Source organism: Schistocerca nitens, chromosome 4, assembly GCF_023898315.1.
Source record: "Schistocerca nitens isolate TAMUIC-IGC-003100 chromosome 4, iqSchNite1.1, whole genome shotgun sequence".
In the NCBI taxonomy this organism is placed as follows: domain Eukaryota; kingdom Metazoa; phylum Arthropoda; class Insecta; order Orthoptera; family Acrididae; genus Schistocerca; species Schistocerca nitens.
The window spans coordinates 602519907-602543379 of record NC_064617.1 but is presented as its reverse complement, the minus strand read 5'-3'; the positions used below and the strand labels follow the sequence as shown (position 1 = coordinate 602543379).

General features: G+C 40.6%; 1 protein-coding gene across 6 annotated transcripts in view; it reads left to right on the top strand.

The window, feature by feature from the left end:
* The window catches only part of LOC126253483 (tyrosine-protein kinase Src64B), a 300293-nt gene that overhangs the window by 242931 nt on the left and 33889 nt on the right, over positions 1-23473 (top strand). For all 6 annotated transcript variants that reach the window (XM_049954851.1, XM_049954853.1, XM_049954854.1 and 3 more), the window contains one exon: positions 6040-6193. In XM_049954851.1, the coding sequence (XP_049810808.1) occupies positions 6040-6193 (154 nt within the window). The remainder of the gene's footprint in view (positions 1-6039; positions 6194-23473) is intronic.

Sequence of the window (23473 nt, the reverse complement as noted above, 5' to 3'; positions counted from 1 at the left end):
CCCTACATTAGCAGTATACTGATCTGAGTATAATATATTTTTTACAGCTAGATATTTTCCCAGAGAGATTTAAGTATTCAATGGATAGGGACCTACAGGATTGTTACCTTTGTTTTAAAATGTTTTTGAAAGAACAGTTTACAGGGAATAGTTGCCTATTTATGTGAGTGCAACAGTTTCACAGTTCTGTTTTGGAAGTAATTTTCAGTTGATCAGCCAGTATATTCCTACTTGCACCAGATAGTGAAACTTATTGGTAATTTAAAAAAAAATAGAAATGAAGGAACTATGCATAACAATATTGTGAAAAGGGCAGTTGCTACTCACCATATAGTGGAGATGCTGAGTCGCAAAGAGGCAAAGCAAAAAGACTGTCAGAAAGTGAGTTTTTGGCCAACAAGGCCTTCATCGAAAGAAGACAAAAACACACACACACACACACACACACACATACAAATGCAACTCGCACAGAATGACCTCAGTCTCTGGCTTTAGCTGCTAGAAACTGTGTTCATATGTTTGTGTGTGTGTGTGTGTGTGTGTGTGTGTGTGTGTGTGTGTGTGTGTTTTTTTGTCTATTTTCGACAAAGGCCTTGTTGGCCGAAAGCTCACTTTCTGACACTTTTTTTTTGTGCTTCTCTGCAGCTCACCTACTCCGCTATATGGGGAATAGCAGCTGTCCCTTTCATAATATTGTTACATTCCAGCCTAATTGATCCCTAAAGGGTACTGACTGCGAATAAGTCATTCATGAGTGAATCACACAAGAACATGATATGCTTGGTCCACCAACCCACAGTCTTTTACTGTTGTGGAATTAGGTACATTTCCAACCTGGTCAAAGGCAGTGTCGCAAATGTAAGTAACCATATCATATAATAACATGCTCTACAATTCATGTGTAGTGTTCAATAGCATTATTAGAACAACTGAGTAGCTCTCGTAAATTGTTGAGTGAGAGAGAGAGAGAGAGAGAGAGAGAGAGAGAGACGGGGAGGGGGGTCAACAGATGCATGTCATGGATGTGTACACTGTGTACACATAGACTTTAAAAAGACCAAATATTTTGAAAGCTGTTACATTGTATCTAATTCTGGCATATGAATGTAGTTGTGTACAGTGTAATTATAATTAAAATTAAACTTTCAAAATGCTGTAGAAATAACACCACTGGTCAGAATGACGTCAAATTGTAATGGAATCTTATTAGAGAAGGGAGAAAACGTATGGCGGAAGAAAAAAATAGTGTGAAAATTTATCAATAAATGGCGCTGTATGTGTCAGAAAGCGTAAATGAAAACACCTGTTATTCACATGACCTATTGAAGTTGGTATAAACATGCCGGGTACATGGCTTTTCCTCCTTCCGCGTCTGCGACATTCTCCATGACTGTCTCAATGCAGGATCACGCTCTGCTTGTAAAGATGTATTACAGAAATGATGACTGTGCACACATTACTCTGCAGAAGTTCTGGACACTGAAGGGTTTGAAAAAAGGTGTCGGTTTGATGATTGCCATGGGTCTGGAGAAAATGATTCGGAAATTCGAAAAGATGGGTTCTTTTGGTGTGCAACCTGGTAGAGGGAGGAAATGAATTGATTTAACTTCAGTGGAAGCAGTGGCCACAGCAATCCAGGAGGAGATGAGTGGTGGTGTGCAAACATGTCGTGCCTGGAGAATTGCCCAAACATTAGACATACCTGTGATCCCAGTGCATAAAATCCTATGAAACATCCTTCTTTGCTATTCATTCAAAATTACCCATGTGCACGAGTTGCTTCCTGTTGACCTGCCAGCAAGAGAGACCTTTGCTTTAAAATTTCTTGCTTGCATGGAAGTGGACAATGATTGGCCTTGGAGGATTTTGTGTTCAGACGAAGCCCACTTCCATCTGACAGAATATGTCAATACACAGAATTGTCAAATATGGGCAATGGAAAATCCATACGGAAATCAACCAGTACCACTTCATACTGAAAAGGTCACTGTGTGGTGCGAGTTTATGGCATCAGTTATCTTACGGCCATATTTTTTCGGAGACAGCTGCTTCCAGTCCTTTTACCTGTACCATCACTGGTAAGCACTATGAGTGAGTGTCTTTTGCGCAACCACGTCATTCCAGCTCTCCAACATTGTGGATATGTGGATGGGATCATTTTTATGCAAGATGGTGCACCTCCACATATTGCAAATCCAGCTAAGCAGTTCCTGCAGTTCCATTTCGGAAATGCTAGTATTATCAGCTGCCATCTCCTTAGATGTGTTCAGTGTTCTGATTGCAAACTTAGCTGCATTAAAGGCACGCATTGTGCAACACAGTGTGACCGTGACCCCATAAACACTTCAATCAATTGCGGAATGTGCTGTTTCTCAATTTCAAGTTGTTGCAGAAAACGGTGGAGAGCATATTGAACATGTTTTGTGCCAGTCACATGGAAATTAATAATCCTATTTGATTTTGATTGATGCTTGTTATCCGCTTTTTGGCCTCAGGACAATTAAAAACCAATGTGAGTGATGCTGTTTATGCGATTTTTGGCCTCAGGACAATTGAATCTGATTTTTCCCATGCAATGTGATATGACCTTGCCGTGGTGGATGGGCTTACGTAACTAACAGTATCACACCTGTACACCCATGCCCACTGAGTAGTACAGTTTGTTTAACATCAAACATACACCTTAGGCGCTTTTGTATGATTAATTTGTCATTTGTAGTCGACCATGATTACATTATGCTATTGCTACATTTTTTTAACTATTCATTTTTCTTCTGCCATATGTTTTCTCCCTTCTCTAATAATATTCCGTTGCAATTTGACGTCATGATGACCAGTGATGTTATTTCTACACTGGTTTGAAAGTTTAACTTTAATTATGATCACCCTGTATATAATTAGAATATTGTTCACAGTCAGCTGAACTAATAAACAGCAGCTTATGTCTCAGAAACAGTATTTTCTTTCTTACAGTGGTATTGCAGTATATCTTCTAGCTTACCGGTATGAGATTTGTAGTTGACAGTGTTATTTTATTTGTAGACCATAACTGAGTGTTTTATTGGAATTAAATGTTCTTTTCCTTTTGTCTTTTGCAAAATAAAAGGAAGTGTGTTCTAAAGAAATATTTAGTCCCTACATTGCCCCGTAATACTCCAGCAAAAGAGGAGAGGAAACACAAGATGTAGCTTTGAGAATCAAGCAGAAGCAAGGATAGTAGGTACAAGAAACAGTCATCCTATGTCTACAGCAAAAGAAGCTGTTCTTCAAGAGGAAGGGTAGGAAAGAAATGCATTCATACAATGCCGGACAAAAAAGTAAAGGCCTCTTAAGACACGTTCAGATGTCAATATGACTTTGTACTCATACACACCATCAGTGGTTATGTAAACGGTTAAAGTTGCAGTTCTCAGTGACAGACACAGCAGCCATCCATCTCTGTAGCTGAGTGATCAGTGCATACCATGTGGAGGACCCAGCTTTGATTCTGGTACTAACATGGATTTTGTCTTGATAGGAGGATTGGAACAGAGTGCACTGAGCTTCATGAGGCCATTACAGGAACTGCTTGATTGAAAAGTAGCAGCTGCAGGTCATGAAAACACAATAACTGGGAGAATGGTCTGCTGAGCCCATGCCCCTCAATACTGCAACCAATGGTGCCATTGGCAGAGGATGATACAGCTGTCGATTGGTACCGATGGGCTCATCAAGGCCTATGTGCAGAGTTTACGTTTATGGTAGAGCAGGCACTACATTACATTGGTGTTCTTACCAAACCTGCTAGAGTATATAAGGGACATGAACAGCATCAGATGTTGAGTGCTCACTGTGAAGGACAGAGATCTCACATACTTGTCTGAGACAGTATTATCAGCATGTGACAGAATTTGAAAGGAGCCTCAGTGTGGCTCTCCATTTAGCCGGCTGGTCGAATTATGGAATTTCCAGATTTGTGGGGCATGGCATTTGAATGTTTCAGTGGGCCAGTGGGCCAATGTTGAATGACATGGGAATGTGAGGACAGGACAACCACAGTGGAGGTGTGCTGTACTGTGCACCAAGTACATGGTAATCCATTCACTTCTGTGCTTGGCATGCGAGAACAAGTAATGAATACCCTGCAACATATACTGTGAACCTTCACTGTTATTTGGAGACTAGCAGTAGTGGAGGGATGCTGTGACTGGGAAGCATGAACAGTTGACGAATAACATAAAATCATGTTCAGCAATAAACTGTGGTTCTGCATTACTGCATTCTTTCAATGTTTTGGAGATGCTCAGTAGTGTTACTCCTGGCAACACATCGTGGGGAACCAATAGGTTGGACTTCAGGTCACAGCTGGTATTTTGATTGAGGTAACTATTGACGACACAGTGGTACATTGAGACATCCTGCATCCTCATGTGTTACTTCTCATGTCACAGTATCTTGATGAACTGTGTGTATGATGTTGAGATATAGCTGTGGCCAGCAACATTCCTGGATCTGTCCCCAATAAAACACGGTGGGACTGGCTCGGAACTCAACTCTGTCCCAGTGCCATTATCCAGCATATCAATGACAATTTACAACAGTTGTGTATCAGCTTGTCGCAGATGATACAATGGCTTTATGACACTCTTCCTAATTGAATCATCTGGATCAGAGCAGGTGCAACATCATATTGATAAATGTACTCGTACTACCAAATTATTCGTAAATGTGACTCAATTTTGTAATCTCTCAAATAACATCATGTATCCTCTCAGTTTGTGAAATTCCATTTTATTTTCTCCTCTCCTTCTGGGTGTTTCGCTTTTTTTGTTAGGCAGTGTATAAATGAGCCAACAGCCTTGCCCAGTTCCCAGGAGATCACCGAAGTTGAGCGTTGTCAGGCTTGGCTAGCACTTGGGTAGGTGATTGTCTAGGTCTGCCGAGTGCTGTTGGCAAGTAGAGTGCACTCATTCCTTGTGAGGCCAATTGAAACACTACTTGATTCCGAACTAGCGGTTCTCGTTACAACAGCTGAAAGCGGCCGGGATAGCGGTGTAATACTTATGGGCTGCGGATGACATAGCATTGGTCAGCACTGTTAATCCTTCTGAGGCCTGAATGGAATTTCAGTTTTTAGTGTTTAAATGAAGGAGGAATTCATTATTCCATTTATCTGTGTGTTACTGACTAGCACTGCAAGTCGCTTCTGATTCTACTTTAATCTAAGGGAAGAAAAAAAAAATTGAAATGAGCGTATGGCATCATTGGCCGGGAGACCCGGAAGTTCGGCCACCAAGTGGAAGTCTTATTTCAGTCGATGCCACATTGGGAGACTTGTGTGTCGGTGATGAGGATGAAATGGTGATGAGAACAACACAATACACAGTCCACGAGTGGAGAAAATCTCCATCTGGCCAGGAATTGAACCTGGGCCCGCTGCACAGGAGGCAAGCACGTTACCACCTAGCTAAGCAGGTGGACAATCTGAGGAAATTTTTGTCTGTGTAACTGCTAACATCTCCTTATAAAGTTGTACTCTGTTGTGCCCTCTACAGCAACACTATAATAACAGTTATCACAAAATTGGTGCCTGGTATGAATATGTTTGAAAGTTTTACTTTAGGGCAAGGTATTTTTTCACTGCTTGTGGAGTTTATAGCAATACTTTACATTGCATATCTCTGTCTGTTTAATGTCATTTTATTTTATTGTCATTGTCTTCAGCATGTCCAAAAATAAATTTAAAACAGGCAGTCCTAAGTAATTTGAAATTGTGGTATCATCTCTGCATGTAGTGCCCTCTACTGTTAGTAAAATAAAAAAATTAGTAATAAAAAATGAAACAGGAATATAAAAATCAGTAATAGTTGAGTAAGAAATAAATTTTTGTATTAATAGTTTTTAAGTAAAATCTGTCTACATATTTGCTTGTCTCACTTTGTGTAGAAGAGCTTGCTGTGTTTGTGTGTTTCATTTCAAACATGCATAGTTACCTTGTATTATCAGACATTCATGTAGTTAACTGATTAAATAAATGTTAAACAAGAATGTTTCTTCCAGGTGGCAAGTGGAATGAAGTACCTGGAAGCAAAACAGCTTATTCATAGAGATCTTGCTGCAAGAAATGTTTTGATAGGAGAAAACAACATAGCTAAAATATGTGATTTTGGATTAGCACGTGTGATAGAAGATGATGAATATTGCCCTAAACAAGGTAATCATCCAAAATGGGCAATGTTATAACATTATGCCCAATTAATACCTTACGAGAATTGTAAAAATTAACTGCTTCATGCTAAATGATATAGAGATTTTGAGACACTCTCCCTCCCCCTCTCCCCTCCCATCCCCCTCTCCCCTCCCCCTCCCCTCCCCTCTCCCCTCCCCTCTTCCCCTCCCCTCTTCCACCTCCCCCTCCCCTCTTCCACCTCCCCCTCCCCTCTTCCCCCTCCCCCTCTCATCTCCCCATCCCATCTCCCCCTCCCCTTCCCCTCTTCCCCCTCCCCTCCCCTCCCCCTCCCCTCCCCCTTCCTCCCCATCCCCTCCCCTCCCCCCTCTGCCCCTCCCCTCACCCCTCTGCCCCTCCCCTCACCCCCTCCCCTCTCTCCTCCCCTCCCCTCCCTGCTCTCTCTCTCTCTCTCTCTTCGTTATTTTTCTTCCCATACATTTTTTATTGTAAGAGAGAACTACTCTGTCACAAATAAAGTCTCATTGTATCAAAATTTATGGGCTTTCTGGTTATCAAAAGTCAGCAACCAGGAAGATAATCTCAGCATTTTGAATAGTTCATATAGATGGAGACAAGTATACCACATGTTAAACAAGTGATGATTTGTGTACAGGCATGGAAAAAAGATGACTAGTTGTTTAATGTGTGGATAAATTCCCATTTTATCCAAAAGCTAAACAGTTCATTAGACCTCCTTCATGCCAGTCCACTTCCAGTTGCTTCTTATATCTGCCGAACACGGATTTAGTTTCATATACATGTCATATTCCAATCTAACAATGGAAAATCCAGCATCGGATAATGACAACATTATGAAAAGGATACATTGCTACTCACCATATAGTGGGAGATGTTGAGTCACAGACAGGCACAACAAAAAGACTACTAAACAAGTTAGCTTTCAGCCACAAGGCTTTCTCCTGAAATAGACAACACACACACACACACACACACACACACACACACACACACACACAAGCATTGCTTCTGGCTGTCAGCGCCAGATTGCGAGCAACTGCACACGATGGGAGGAGCAATCTGGGTGATTGTGATAAGGAGAAGGCTGTGTGTGTGTGTGTGGGGGGGGGGGGGGGGGGGGGTAGGGTTAGCAGGGTGCAGTTGGAGGGCAGTAAAATGCTGTTTGTGGGACCATACAGGAAAAAAGTAGAGAGAGGGTAAGGGAGGTAGGTGCAGTTGGGAAGTTAGACAAAGAGTAAGGCTAGGGGGGTGGGGCGGGGAGGGGCGAAGCAGTGGTAAAGGATAGAAGTAAAAAGACTGTGGGTGCACATGTGGGATAAAAGGTTGTGGAGTGAGAACGAGAAAGGGAATATGTGAGTAAAGGACAATGACTAACAAAGGAATTTGGGATCCACAGTAGGAGAATTTTCCTGAATTTTCCATCTCACTCATAGAAACTTTTGTCCTGTAGGAACTAGAGTAGCATGCACACCACCTAAAAAAACTCACCAACCTGTTCTCTTCCTGCTCCTGCCGTGGACTACCATTATCCACCATCTCTACGACAACCTCCAAACCTCCCTCACGTCCCCTCATAGTTGACACACCTTGCCTCGCAGACCTACTATATTTATCCCACCCTCAAAAACTTCCTCCCACCACCGTACAGAATCCAGAATCTAAATAGATCAGAAACGGTCATGAACTTTTCATCCAAAAGCCTTAGCGTCACGGGAGTATCAGTCTTTTCCAAAGGCCTCACCTTTTGCCCTACTCCCAAATTCAGTCGTGCTGGATTTTTAAAGACCTTCTCTCCTTCTTCCAGTCCCTACGTGGAAAAACTTTTTCGCCACCAACCCTACCAATTAGACTCAACCTAAGATCAATGTTGAATCCTGTCTGACTCAGTTCACTCCTCTTTCCAACCATGATCCACCCCACTGCCCCCAAATCACCCCCTTGTTAACTTTCCAGAATTTTTTAAACTCGAACTGCACCCCACCATCATTCCCCAACTCCCAAAAATGCAAGCTAACCATTCATCTGCAGAAAGAACCACAATCCCCCATCTAAACTTGATCCTGATCTCATCATCCTATCTGCTGACAAAGGCTCTAACAGTGTTGTTTTAAACCACAACTATTACTTGGCAGAGGGACTCCACCAGCTGCCAGATTTGTCAATCTACAAACCCTGCCACAGGGACCACATTCCAGAAATCCAGCAGGATCTCCAGTCTCAACTCAAATCCTTTCTCTGTTCTCATAGACCAACACCTTCAGCCTGTTACCTGCAACCTACTCTCCTATATAAAAGATACCAACCATTTCCTCTACCAACTCTCCACAATTCCCACTACTTTGCCACATGGTGCCCTGCTTGTTGCTGTTGATACCTCCCTTCCTTTACACTAACATCTCTAATGCCCATGGTCTAGCGATTATTGAACACTACCTTTCACAACAGCCTACGGATTCCAAACCTACAATCTCCTGTCTGGTCACCATGACTTGCCCTTTGAAGGCATCACCTACAAACAAATCTGGGATACAGCAATGAGCACCCACCTGGCACCATCTGATGCCAACCTATTCATGAGCCATCTAGAGGAATCCTTCCTAACCACCAAGAATTCCAAAACCCCTCACATGGTTCTGATTCATTGATGACATCTTTGTGATCTGGATTGAGGCTGAGGACACCCTACCAACATTCATCTAGAACAGGGGTAGGCAACCACAAAGCCTTCACAATCTACTATTCTGTACCAACATATCAAAAGTGGTCTACTTTTAAAAATTCAATTGCTACATTTTTAACTTTTGGATACCGGTACTGTAAAAATTATTTAAAATAAAAGTTTTAAATCTTCACTATTTTTTCAAAACATAATAATTTTAATTCATAATATTCTCAAGTATATTCTTACATTAATAACACAAGAATTATTTTACATTTAATGTGAAATTTGAGTAGCTGTTTTGTCAACAATGTCCTTGATATTTGGTGTATAACTTATTGCACTTAGTCGAATACAAGAGTCCAGATGTTCATCAGTCAACCTTGTTCTGTGTTTATTTTTAATAAAGTTCATATTTGAAAACAGTAATTCACACAGGTAGGTAGAAGCAAACAAGGCCTTTATTCTAAGAGCAACATTAACTAAGATAGGGTATTTCTCCTGAGGAATTAGAGCCCAACAGGTTTTGAGTTTTGCAGTACTTTTGAGAAACAAATAATTTTTAATGATTTTATTTCAAGTTCAAGAGCTGCCCAATCTATGTCAAAAACTTTTGCAATGGAAGAAGATATATTCAGTTGTTCAGAGATACAAACTGGGGAACCACTGAAATCTTTTTGAAGTCTGAAAACCGATCACTGAAATCATCCCTCAAATTGGTGATCATTATTGCATGACATTCACTATTGTAAGGTATCTCACTTTCTTCTATTTGTGTCTTCAGAGTTGGAAAATGTCTTAATTCACCCCTCTTAAGGCAGCACTCCCACAAAAACAGTTTTTCAGTAAAAGAATTTACTTCAGATGTCATATCAACAATATCTTTGTCATTGCCTTTAAATTTCAAATTCAGAGCATTAAGCTTTCCTGTTAGGTCAATTAAGAAAGCAAAATTCATAAGCCAGAGAGGATCTTCAGTACAAGCTGACAGACTATTCTCATCTTGTTCCTGCAAAAATAATTTGATAGCCGGTGAAAGCTTGTGGAATTGTTGCAGCACTTTTCCCTTGCTGAGCCAATGCACTTCAGTGTGGAGCAGTAAATCTCCATACTGTTGTTCTAATTCACTTGCCAAATCTTTGAAAAGTCTTGTTTGGAGAGAGTGAGACCTAATTTTGTTTACACCTTTACAACAGTGTTCATAGTTCCATTCAAATTTAAAAACTTTCCACACAGAGACTGCTGGAGCAAAATACAGTGATAAGTTAAAAATGGTGGAAAACTTTCATCTGTTTGGCACAGAGCAATAAAACCACTTTTAGAACCTCTCAAGGCTGGGGATCCATCTTTGGTAATGCTTACAAGCTTTCTCCGATAGAATGAGTTGCTTCATGACAAAAAATTTATCTTCTCCTCTTGTACGGCCTTTCAAAGAAATTACTTTCAAAAGTTTTTCCTTGACAGTAAAGTTATTAAAACCCATTCTTACAAAAACTGGCAACTGAACAGTACCTGTTGCATCAGGGGACTCATCTAATTGCATTGAAAAATAACAGCACTCATCCAAATCTGTTTTCAGTTGAGAGAAAACATCATTAGACATATTATCAACCCTCCTTGTGACTGTTCTTGATGAAAGTTGAAGGGATTTGATGGCTGCAACTATATCAGACCTGTTCTTGAAATTATGGAACAACTCGTCGGCAGCTTCTTAAAATGCTTCTTCTACGAATTCACCATCTTCGAAGGGCTTCTTCCTTTAAGCCAATACATTCGAAACACAGTAAGAAGCAAGAGTGGCAGCAATACTTTTGTCTACTGGTTTTGTGAACATGCTTTGTTGAACACTCAATTGATTTTTAAGTTTCTTGATTTTCTCTTTTCTCAGATCGGAGTTCACAGGAAACTCGGTGTTAACACTTGGGTGCACAGTTTTGAAATGTCTCTAGACATTTGTCTTTTTCACAAATGCAACCTTAACATCACACACTAAAGAAATGCATGTGCCATTTCTTTCTGTTACAAAAAATTCGTGCTCCCATTTGGAATGAAAATGATAAACTTTAGGTTTTTTGATACACAACTCATTATGCGTGAAGTCGCTGCACTACTCGTATGTTATCGAAAAGTGTCAACATGGTATGCAACTACGCATGCTCAGTGCTGAGTACTGAAGGCACACAAAAATTCTACCTATGTCCTTTCCAGGCTCTATTACATTGCAGAAGTACACGGCACGAAACTCACCGCCTTCTCCTGACACGTATCGAACACATTTCACAAAGATGAGTGAAACAGTGCAGCAATGAGTGGCGTGCAGGTAGCGGCTGATTTAACTAATGTGGCAAAACATTTTAGGGGTTCAAGGTAGATGTTGGTACCAGTTCTACACTGTTATTAACAAACAAAACAACGTGTGTCAATGAGCACGCATTTTATTGCTACGGAAAACAATTGACAATTTTATTCAACAATTTTTCTTTTACACTCTCAGTACTCATGCCATCTACCAATTGAGCACTCGCTATCTACCAATAGATCACGATCGATGTGTTGCTGACCATTTCTCTAGAATCTCAACACCTTCTTCCCCATTCGCTTCGCCTGGTCCTCCTCAACCAAACAAGCCACCCTCCTCAAAGTGATCTCCACCTAAGGGATGGCTACATTAATTTTAATGACTGTTTCACAGCCTGTGCCATCCGGGTCCTTCCTACCAACACCAGCTTTTGTGTGTTGCATGAGTGAGGACTCTTCCTGCTGTATGTCGTACATTCCTGTAATCCTCCTGGCCACAACCTTCGTTAGTCATTGTCCTTCACCCACTGATCCCCTTCCCTATTCCCACTCCACAGCTTTATATTCCAAAAGTGTACCCACAGTCTCCTGACTGCACATAGCTGCTCTACCCTCTTTCTGCCTCAGCCCTGTATGCTTCCAAAAACAACACTTTACCATCCCCCACCTGTGGCCTGCTCACCCTACCCTCCCCAGCCCAGCCACCTCCGTACCTCCACCACCCAGATTGCTTCTCCCATCATGTGCAGTTGCTCGCAGTCTAGCCCCAGCGGTCAGAGAGAGTGCTTGTGTGTGTGTGTGTGTGTGATCTGCATTTGTATGAATGTGTGTGTGTATGCGCGCGTGTGTGTTGTGTTGTCTGTTTTCTGTTTCAGAAGGCTGCCTTATGGACAAAAGCTTACATGTTTAGTAGTCTCCTTGTTGAGCCTGTGTGCAATTCAACATCTTTGCTATATGGTGAGCAGCACTCTATCCTTTTCATAATATTATCATTATACTCCAGTCTGGATTATATTATCATTATATTCCAGTCTGTATTTTCTATTTGTTTGCTGGTTAAACTGTCCTGTAAATGGCGATAAATGAACACAATATGTTTTTACTCTGCATGTGTCTTAGTCTACCAGGGCATAAATGTTAAAATTTCTTATAATTTATTTAATACTGGAGAAAGTTCTGCGTAGAATGCAGATTACAGAAGTAGTAAAGGTAACCAACTGAAACATAAGTTGTGTTAGGTGGATGGCAGTCCAATTTTTGTATATAAGGAATATGTCTTTCAAGCTCAATTTCAGTCATTTGAGGGGGAGAAAAACTATTTTGAGATGAATAAGTATTTTTCTTGTAAGAATGTATGTAAGCGCTTGGATTACTGTCAACAGGAGCAATTAAATCACCTTTTCATGTTACACTATTCATAAGTTAATTGAATCTTGAACTGGAAATAAATAAGGTTGCTGGAAGGAAAAAAATCCAACCATTACCGATACTTGGTTCCTGAGGAAGTGGATGTATCCTTACTCGACAATACTGATATTCCAACAGCATTGTAATCTGCATAAAAGTGATATTCCTTCCTTTACAACACAAAGACTACTTTCTCTACAAAGACCCTTCAACATTGGAAGACTATCCTGGCTACGAAACTGGAACTGAAAAAAATTCAGAAGACATTTGTGAACAGAAAGAGTTATCAAACTACACTCCTGGAAATGGAAAAAAGAACACATTGACACCGGTGTGTCAGACCCACCATACTTGCTCCGGATACTGCGAGAGGGCTGTACAAGCAATGATCACACGCACGGCACAGCGGACACACCAGGAACCCCGGTGTTGGCCTCCATCAGTGTCAGCCAGTTTGCCGTGGCATACGGAGCTCCATCGCAGTCTTTAACACTGGTAGCATGCCGCGACAGTGTGGACGTGAACCGTATGTGCAGTTGACGGACTTTGAGCGAGGGCGTATAGTGGGCATGCGGGAGGCCGGGTGGACGTACCGCCGAATTGCTCAACACGTGGGGCGTGAGGTCTCCACAGTACATCGATGTTGTCGCCAGTGGTCGGCGGAAGGTGCACGTGCCCGTCGACCTGGGACCGGACCGCAGCGACGCACGGATGCACGCCAAGACCGTAGGATCCTACGCAGTGCCGTAGGGGACCGCACCGCCACGTCCCAGCAAATTAGGGACACTGTTGCTCCTGGGGTATCGGCGAGGACCATTCGCAACCGTCTCCATGAAGCTGGGCTACGGTCCCGCACACCGTTAGGCCGTCTTCCGCTCACGCCCCAACATTGTGCAGCCCGCCTCCAGTGGTGTCGCGACAGGCGTGAATGGAGGGACGAATGGAGACATGTCGTCTTCAGCGATGAGAGTCGCTTCTGCCTTGGTGCCAATGATGGTCGTGTACGTGTTTGGCGCCGTGCAGGTGAGCGCCACAATCAGGACTGCATACGACCGAGGCACACAGGGCCAACACCCGGCATCATGGTGTGGGGAGCGATCTCCTACACTGGCCGTACACCACTGGTGATCGTCGAGGGGACACTGAATAGTGCACGGTACATCCAAACCGTCATCGAACCCATCGTTCTACCATTCCTAGACCGGCAAGGGAACTTGCTGTTCCAACAGGACAATGCACGTCCGCATGTATCCCGTGCCACCCAACGTGCTCTAGAAGGTGTAAGTCAACTACCCTGGCCAGCAAGATCTCCGGATCTGTCCCCCATTGAGCATGTTTGGGACTGGATGAAGCGTCGTCTCACGCGGTCTGCACGTCCAGCACGAACGCTGGTCCAACTGAGGCGCCAGGTGGAAATGGCATGGCAAGCCGTTCCACAGGACTACATCCAGCATCTCTACGATCGTCTCCATGGGAGAATAGCAGCCTGCATTGCTGCGAAAGGTGGATATACACTGTACTAGTGCCGACATTGTGCATGCTCTGTTGCCTGTGTCTATGTGCCTGTGGTTCTGTCAGTGTGATCATGTGATGTATCTGACCCCAGGAATGTGTCAATAAAGTTTCCCCTTCCTGTGATAATGAATTCACGGTGTTCTTATTTCAATTTCCAGGAGTGTATCATATGAAGTTTCAGTAACATTCTCACAAAATATGTTTTACATATAGTTGCTGGACAGTATATAACATACCCAGTTGCTACCAAATCATTTCTTAGGACAGTGGTCATGTGTGTATGAGTTGCATATGTGTGTGTGTGTGTGTGTGTGTGTGCGTGTGTGCGTGCGTGTGTGTGTGTGTGTGTGTTTGTTTGTTTTGTTGAATCCAGAAGAAGGCCTTTTGGCAAAAAGCTTACTTGTTTAGCAATCTTTTTGTTGTGGGTGTCTGTGACTCAACACCTCCACTATATTGTCAAAATTTTACCTTATGTGGAGAAATACATACATCACTGTTAGAAAAACAACCAAAAGTCAGAATAAATTAATAATTGGTTCATTATTGGTTTGTTTTATTGACCCCTGGTTAAGAAGATACACTTGTTGAACTGTTCAAGAAAAAATTGAGGCTCATTTTGAGTAGGTACCTCACTCATGCAATTACAGTTGCTAGTGACTTCAATGTACCCATGAAATGTTTGTGAAAATACATGGTTTAAAGTTGGTGGTAGGCATGAAACATCATTCATAATTGTAATAAATGCTTTCTCTGAAAATTATTTTGAATGATTAGTTCAGAAGCCCACACGGAGTGTAAATGATTGTGATAACGTATGACAAATAATCCTGAGCAAATAGAAAGCACTGTGGCGGTATAGGAACTAGTAACCAGAAGGTCGTTGTTAGGAGATTGAGTACAGTATCTCCAGATCCATCAAAAATAAGTGCAAAATACATGTATTTAAAAAGCACATCAAAATTCGCTTGATGCCTTTGTAAGAGACAGTCTCCATTCCTTTCATACTAACTATGGTAAATCACTTAATAAAGACAAGTCTTTCAGTCCAAGTATTATACCAGTTAGTTTCCTTTCAGAGTATGCTGATGAAATAACTGCATTTTTAGCAATCATATATACCCATCACTAATTAATAGGTATGTACCTAAAGATTGGAAAGTTACACAGATCACAAATACACCATAAAGGAAATAGAATTAATCTGATGAATTATAGACCCACATCGTTGACATCAATTTCTAATAGGATTTTGTAATATAACTCTGTTGCAACATTGAGGTATCTTGAAGAAAACTGTTTATTGACTCATAACCAGTGCAGAAGTATTATTCGCGTGAAACCCAACTGGAGCTTTATTCACAGAAAGTAATGAGTGCCCTTGACTTGGGATTTATTTATTTATTTATTGTTCCGTGGGACCACATTTAGGAGAAGTCTCCATGGTCATGGAACGAGTCAATACATGAAATTATAACACGATTGTAGAAACAGATGAAATGAAATATAAGAAACATATTCAGGCAACAAGACGTTAGTTTAAATAAAGAAAATCAAGAATGTAACACTGGAATTTGCTTAATTTTTTTAGCTCTTCCAGGAGCTCCTCGACAGAATAGAAGGAGTGAGCCATGAGGAAACTCTTCAGTTTAGACTTAAAAGTGTTTGGGCTACTGCTAAGATATTTGAGTTCTTGTGGTAGCTTATTGAAAATGGATGCAGCAGAATACTGCACTCCTTTCTGCACAAGAGTCAAGGAAGTGCATTCCACATGCAGATTTGATTTCTGCCTAGTATTAACTGAGTGAAAGCTGCTAACTCTTGGGAATAAGCTAATATTGCTAACAACAAACAACATTAAAGAAAATACATACTGTGAGGGCAATGTCAAAATTCCCAGACTATTGAATAGGGGTCGACAAGAGGTTTTCGAACTTACACCATACATAGCTCGAACAGCCCGTTTTTGAGCCAAAAATACCCTTTTTGAATCAGAAGAATTACCCCAAAAAATAATACCATATGACATAAGCGTATGAAAATATGCGAAGTATACTACTTTTCGTGTTGAAATGTCACTTATTTCAGATACTGTTCTAATGGTAAATAAAGCGGCATTTAGTTTCTGAACAAGATCCTGAACATGGGCTTTCCACAACAGCTTACTATCTATCCGTACGCCTAGGAACTTGAACTGTTCCGTCTCGCTTATAACATGCCCATTCTGTCTGATTAAAATATCAGTTCTTGTTGAATTGTGAGTTAGAAACTGTAAAAACTGAGTCTTACTGTGATTTAGCATCAAATTATTTTCCACAAGCCACGAACTTATTTCATGAACTACATTATTTGATAATGTTTCAATATTACACACAAGATCCTTCACTACCAAGGTGGTGTCATCAGCAAACAGAAATATTTTTGAATCACCTGTAATACTAGAAGGCATATCATTTATATAAATAAGAAACAGCAGTGGCCCCAGCACCGACCCTTGGGGAACGCCCCATTTAACAGTGCCCCATTGGGACTGAACATCATTACCACTCTCAATATTGCGGAGGATTACCTTCTGCTTTCTGTTCTTAAAGTAGGAGGCGAACCAATTGTAAGCTACTCCCCTTACTCCATAATGTTCCAACTTCTGCAGTAATATTTTGTGGTCAACACAGTCAAAAGCCTTCGTTAAATCAAAGAAAACACCTAACGTTCGCAACCTTTTATTTAATCCGTCCAAAACCTCACAGAGAAAAGAGACTATAGCATTTTCAGTTGTTAAGCCATTTCTAAAACCAAACTGTACATTTGACAGCAAATTATGTGAATTTAAATGCTGCAGTAACCTTGTATATACAACCCTCTCGATAACTTTAGCAAACACCGATGGCATAGAAATAGGTCTATAATTGTCAACATTATCCCTGTCTCCCTTTTTATAAAGTTGCTTCACTACCGAGTACTTTAATCGGTCAGGAAACCGACCACTCCTAAAGGAAAAGTTACAGATATGGCTAAGTACTGAGCTAACATACGTGGAACAATACTTCAGTATTCTGCTAGATACCCCGTCATATCCATGAGAGTTCTTGGTCTTTAGTGATTTAATTATTAACTCAATCTCCCTCTTGTCAGTATCATGGAGGAGCATTTCAGGTAACAGCCTCAGAACACTTTTTTCTAAGAGCGCTATATGATTCCCTGTTGGGACTAGGTTTCTATTTAGTTCACCTGCTATATTCAGAAAGTGATTATTAAGTACTGTACATATATGCGACTTATCAGTAACACGGACATCCCCACTACGCACTGATTCTATATTCTCGACCTGTCTCTGCAGACCAGCCACTTCCTTTACGACTGACCATATGGTTTTAATTTTATCCTGAGACTTAGCTATTCTATCTGCATACCACATACTTTTTGCCTTCCTAATAACTTTTTTAAGCACCTTACAATACTGTTTGTAATGGGCTGCTGCATTTAGATTGTGACTGTTTCTAACGTTTTGATATAATTGCCACTTTGTTCTACAAGATATTCTTATCCCTTTAGTCAGCCACCCAGGCTGCCTGTTTGTGCTAGTACCCTGTTTTGAACGTTCTAACGGAAAGCAACTTTCAAAGAGCACGAGAAAAGTCTTGAGGAAAGCATTATATTTATCGTCTACTGTATCAGCACTATAAACATCTTGCCACTCTTGTTCCTTGATAAGGTTTACAAAAGTCTGTACAGCAACTGGATCAGCTTTCCTAAAAATCTTTTAGACTTAAAATTTGTGCATCATGATCTGAAAGGCCATTCACCTTTTTGCTAACAGAATGCCCTTCTAATAATGACGAATGAACAAAAATATTGTCTATGGTTGTTCTACTGTTCCCTTGCACTCTCGTTGGAAAGAATACGGTTTGCATAAGATTATATGAATTAAGGAGGTCTACCAGCATCCTTTTCCTTGCACAATCACTTATACAATTAATATTGAAGTCACCACATATAACTAACTTTTTGTATTTCCTATAAAGTGAACCAAGAACCTCCTCTAGCTTTAGCAAAAATGTTGTGAAATCAGAGTCTGGGGATCTATAAATAACAACAGTAAGAAGTTTAGCTCCACTAAATTTAACCACACCTGCACAACATTCAAACACCTTTTCAGTGCAGTACTTTGAAACATCAATTGACTCAAATGGGATACCGTTTTTCACATACATGGCTACTCCCCCACACCGCAAAGAGCTCCTAGAAAAGCTGCCAGCCAACCTGTATCCCAGTAAAGGAAGCCTCTGAATTATCTCCTTATTTAAGAAGTGTTCAGATATACCAATAATTTCAGAGTCAACATCTATAAGCAGTTCACTAACTTTATCTCTAATACCTTGTATATTTTGATGAAATATACTAATTCCCTCATTAATCGGATACCCAAGCTTTGTAGAAAGTGGTTTCTTTGTTAGAGAGACTTCCCTTAAGCAGGAATACCTATCAGCTGACTTCAATCTAAAAAAGGTACAGCTCTAACACCCACAACAACCGGAATTTTCCCATGAGTGACCCGACAACCCCCACCTATGCTGTCACCTATAAGTTTTGCCAACCTCCCCTTCCCATACCTGTTGATTCCATATTTTTGGACTTACGGAAGGCTTTTGACACCATTCCAAACAAGTGACTTCCAATCAAATTGTGTGCCTATGGAGTAGTGTTTCATTTGTCTCCTGCCACAAAGATCACAGTTTGCAGTGACTTAACAGTAAGTCATCTAGTGAGACCAAAGTAATGTCTAGGTGTTTTTACCACAAGAACATACAGATGACTAGGGACACAACACTTTGTTATATCTAGAAACTACTTGTTACAAGAAGACACTTTCCATGGAGTGACTACACTACTAGTCTGATAATCCTAGTCAGAATGTCAACATATAACTGAGGGCAAGGCTGGCCGGGCGCGACTCTATAAGCTGTTGGCCGGTCGGTAGAGTCCACAGAGGAGAGATTGCATGAGCATCCATGAGTGACAGCGTCTGGCAGTTCTAGCAGCTGCTGACTTCTATGGCACATCGTACAACTGCACAGCTGGATCTCGGGTGTCTAATCTATGCAGGTCACTACACTGGGGTTCCACAAAGAAGTGTTATAAAGGCTCTCTGCTGTTTTTAGCTAATATAAACTATTTAAGAGAGAATGTAAACAGCTCCTTAAACTGTTTGCAGATGATACTGTCTTTACTGACTAGTAAAGTCATTGGAAGATCAAAACAAATTGCAAAATTATTTGAACAAGACATCTGCATGATTCGAAGAGTGGAAATTGACCATGATTATGAAAATTGTGAGGTCATTCACAGTAATACTAAAAGTTACCCATTAACTTTTGGTTACATGGTAACACACACAAATCTAAAGACTGTCAATTCACATAAAAATCTCGGTATTACAGTTATGAACAATTTAATTTGGAACGATCACATAGAAAATGATGTGGGAGGAATGGAGCTAAAGATTGTGTATTATTGTCAGGACATTTAGAAGAGGCATCAAATCTACAAAAGAAACTACCTTCACTGCACTTTTCTATCTTCTTTTTGTTGTATTGCTGCATAGTATGAGATCCTTATCAGATAGGGTTGATGGAAGTAATCAAAAAAGTTCAAAGGAGGCCAACTCGGTTTGTATTATTGCAAAATAGAGGAGAGAGTGTCATGAATATGATAAGTGAGTTGAGCTGGCATAATTAAAAGAAAGACATTTTTTAATGCAGAAAGATCTTTTCACAAAATTTCAATCGCTAACATTCTCTCCAGAATCCCAAAATATTTCGGTGACTCCCATCTACATAGGGAAAAATGACCATCATAATAAAATAAGCAGAATTAGAGCTCAGGCAGAAAGATTTTAGTGTGCAGTTTTTCCACGTACTAATCAAAAGTGGGATAGTTGAGAAGCACTCTGAAAGTGTTTCTTTAAAACCTTTCCCAAACACTTAAGTTTGAGTTGCCAAGCAGTCAAGTACAGTATTCAAGCTCTTGCCGTTTTTCTAGTAAAAGTACACACATGCACACACACACACACACACACACACACACTAACACACACACCATTCTGGCTATGTGTTTAAAGATACAGATGAAAAAGGGAATAGTGGAGAAGGAGAAGTGTGTGCCACTTTTAAATGGAATTAATCAGTATGTATACTATCTTATCAACTTAAAGGCATTTGGGGTCACCTACGATTTGTCTGAAGGGCATAAGTATTAAATAAGTCCACACGAAAGATTTTCAGAAATTGCACTTGTAACTATCAAAAATAATAGTGTATCAACAACACTTTTTTGTACAAAAGTTCCACTAAATGTTGACTTTTAATGGAAATCTTTTAGACATTGTAGTTTAACAAACAATGATGCAACACCATGGGTGCAGATGAAACTATGTTGCCCAGTTCACATTAGAAAGAGATACACTTTTATTAGTTTAAAAGCAGATAGGCAAATATTTCCTTTGCAGCTTAATAATGAGCAGGTTGGACATGGCTGGTGCTGTTTTTCACATTGTCATGATACAGTTTACAGTCACAGTGCAGTGCAGTCATGGCAGCCACTGAGGGCTTTTCAGTATGCAAATTCCTTTTTCTGGTAATGATTATCCTGTAGTGATTGTTAAAAACTGAGACAGGAGGGCCACTGTGGAAGAAAGTAACTTAAATGTGCTGACAGTGGAATGTCTGCTTGATGATGTGCCTGCAGATGGTGCAGTGTGCGGATGCTGGTGTGGTTCAATTTAGGTGCTACCAATATGTGAGTGTCTGGTGATGGCTGCTGTTTGTCACTGCAAAGGGTTGCTACTTCTGTATTGTGCAGGTGAATTTTTGTGGTTTGTGTGGTTTCAAAGGTTTGAATATGCCCAGGACTTTCGCCAAAGAAAGATTATATAGTTTCTATGCCATGGATTGGAGATCCTCATTTGGCTTAACTGGATAACTTTGCACAGTGTTGTTAATATTTTGGGTTCAGTCACTCAAGTGTGCTGATGAGACACAAAACATTATGACCATTGCACACCTCAAGATTGAATCCCACCTGATGACATTGTAACAGTGTGACTTGGTAAGGGAGTGATGGGTGAAGCATAGATGAGTAGGGGAATTAGTGATGATATGTCCTGCAAATGGGGAAATCCACTGGCGCAAATGCTCTTGACAAAGGTCAGATTGTTATGACTATGTGGATGACAATGAGTATTGTGGAGGCATTAAAGCCAGTTGACTGTTCCTGTACCCCTGTCGTGAACATCTATTTTAGGAGCATACCGTTAATCGCAAAGTGTTGAATTTTGGGTTCCACAGCTGATGACCTCTAGGTTTTCCCATGTTGACCCAATGACATTGTCAGTTATGATCAATGGAAATGTGACACTTGGTCAGTTGAATGATGTTTTATGTTCTTCTAGGTCAGTGGTCATGTCTGGATATGCCATCATCCTGCTGCAAGTACACACCTGACCACGGATGCTGTGCGATGGGGGCATTTTTATGCTGTGGAGGATATTTTCTCACAAAGCCAGAATTATGTTACAGTGGTCTGAAGAGGATGAAGTGAACTCGTGTTGATGCCTTGGCCATCAAATACACCTGAGCTGCAACTCATGGAATAATTCTAGAATGCTATTTGGTGACAACTCCCATGTCCATAAACCACCGGCTCATGATTTACAGTAATTGCATAATACGAGCATAGATATCTAGTGTCACATGTCTCCACAGACCTATCAAGGACTTGTTGAATCCGTGCCACACAGGATCACTGCTATAATGCATTTGAAAGGTGGACCAACATAGTATTAAGCAGGTAGTCAAATGTTTAGGCTCATTAGTATATTTGGCACCAGGGCATGCATGTCACATTTTTCTGGAGAGGGGAATGGCCTTGACATACAGGCTCAGTTTACACAGAAAACACAATCTGTCCAAAGATAAAAAAGATATGGGGCATGTTTTGAAAGTAAGCATTGTTTTGGGAAAAACCTCATGAAAACATTTTTAAACCAAAATTTATTTTTACAAGGAACAGATTTTCTTAAACTGTTTCTCTACATAGGTGCCACCATTGTTCAAACATTTGTCATAATGGGAAGCCAACTTTTCTATGTCTTATTCATAGAAAGATGTTGCCAGTGAAGATAATCACTGCTGAACATGATTTTCTTCGTCATTGCTCTCAAAGTGCATCATTCCAAAATCACACTTAAGTTCAAAAACAAGTGGTAGTCAGAAGGTGCGAGATTGTGGCTGTATGGCAGGTGATTGAACTGCTCCCAACTGAATTGTTGAATAAGGTTTTGAGTGACACCAATGTAATGGGGATTTGTGTTGTCATGAAGCAACACAATACCTTGACTGAGCATTCCATACTTTTTGTTTTGAATTGTGCACAGTAGTTTTCTCAATGTTTCACAGTGTCTGTCGCATTGATGGTTTCACCTGTGGGAAGGAACTCAACAAGCAGAATGCCCTGTCTGTCACAGAACACAGTGCACATGATTCTTGTCCTGAGACAGTTGTTTTGAACTTTTTTTTTGGGGGGGGGGGGATTGTAAGTGCCTCCAATCCATCAAATGTTGTTTTGGTTCTGGAGTGATATGACAAACCCAGGTTACATCACTGATTACAATTCTGTTTCAGAATTCATTTTCTTAATCACTGTATCGCGTGAGAAATGTCAAAGCAGTGCCAAGTCACTTCATTTTATAGACATCCATAAGCATTTTTTAACCAAATGGGAACACAATTCACAAAAATTTAAGCAATTTGTGACATTCTCATGCAAAACAGTTTTTGAAATTTGTGGAAACTCATCACAAGGCATTAATGCGAACCATCACCTTTCACTTTCTCAACCAAACCATCATTGACAACAAAGGCCGCCCACTCCCTGCTTCATCATGAACATTGGTTCATCCATCATTGAAGTGTGTCATCCAGTTTCTCAGCATTCCATCAGTCATATATTTTCACCATAAATTTCTAGAAGTTGAATTTCAGCTGGCTTAGCATTCTTTGCATTCAAAAACCGCATTACAGAGGTTACTTGTTTAAGATGTGTGTTGCAGTTCAAGACAAGGCATCACAAAAAATTGCATATTGTGCTATAAACACTGCAAATAAGCAGAACAGAATTCCCATGCTTGCTTTGTCCCTGCAGTAATTGTGTCTTGTTGTTGCTGAAAACATTACTTAAACTGAAACACTGCTATGATTCATAATGGACATGGTTGCCATAGTGAGCTGTGTAAAAAGATCAGAACCTTCGTGAGTCCCGATTCTGGAAAGTCCTATGTGGAGTATAAACAAAGGGAAACAGTAAAAATAACATTCACATCATAGCTGAGATAGTACTGAGTGATAGAAAGACAC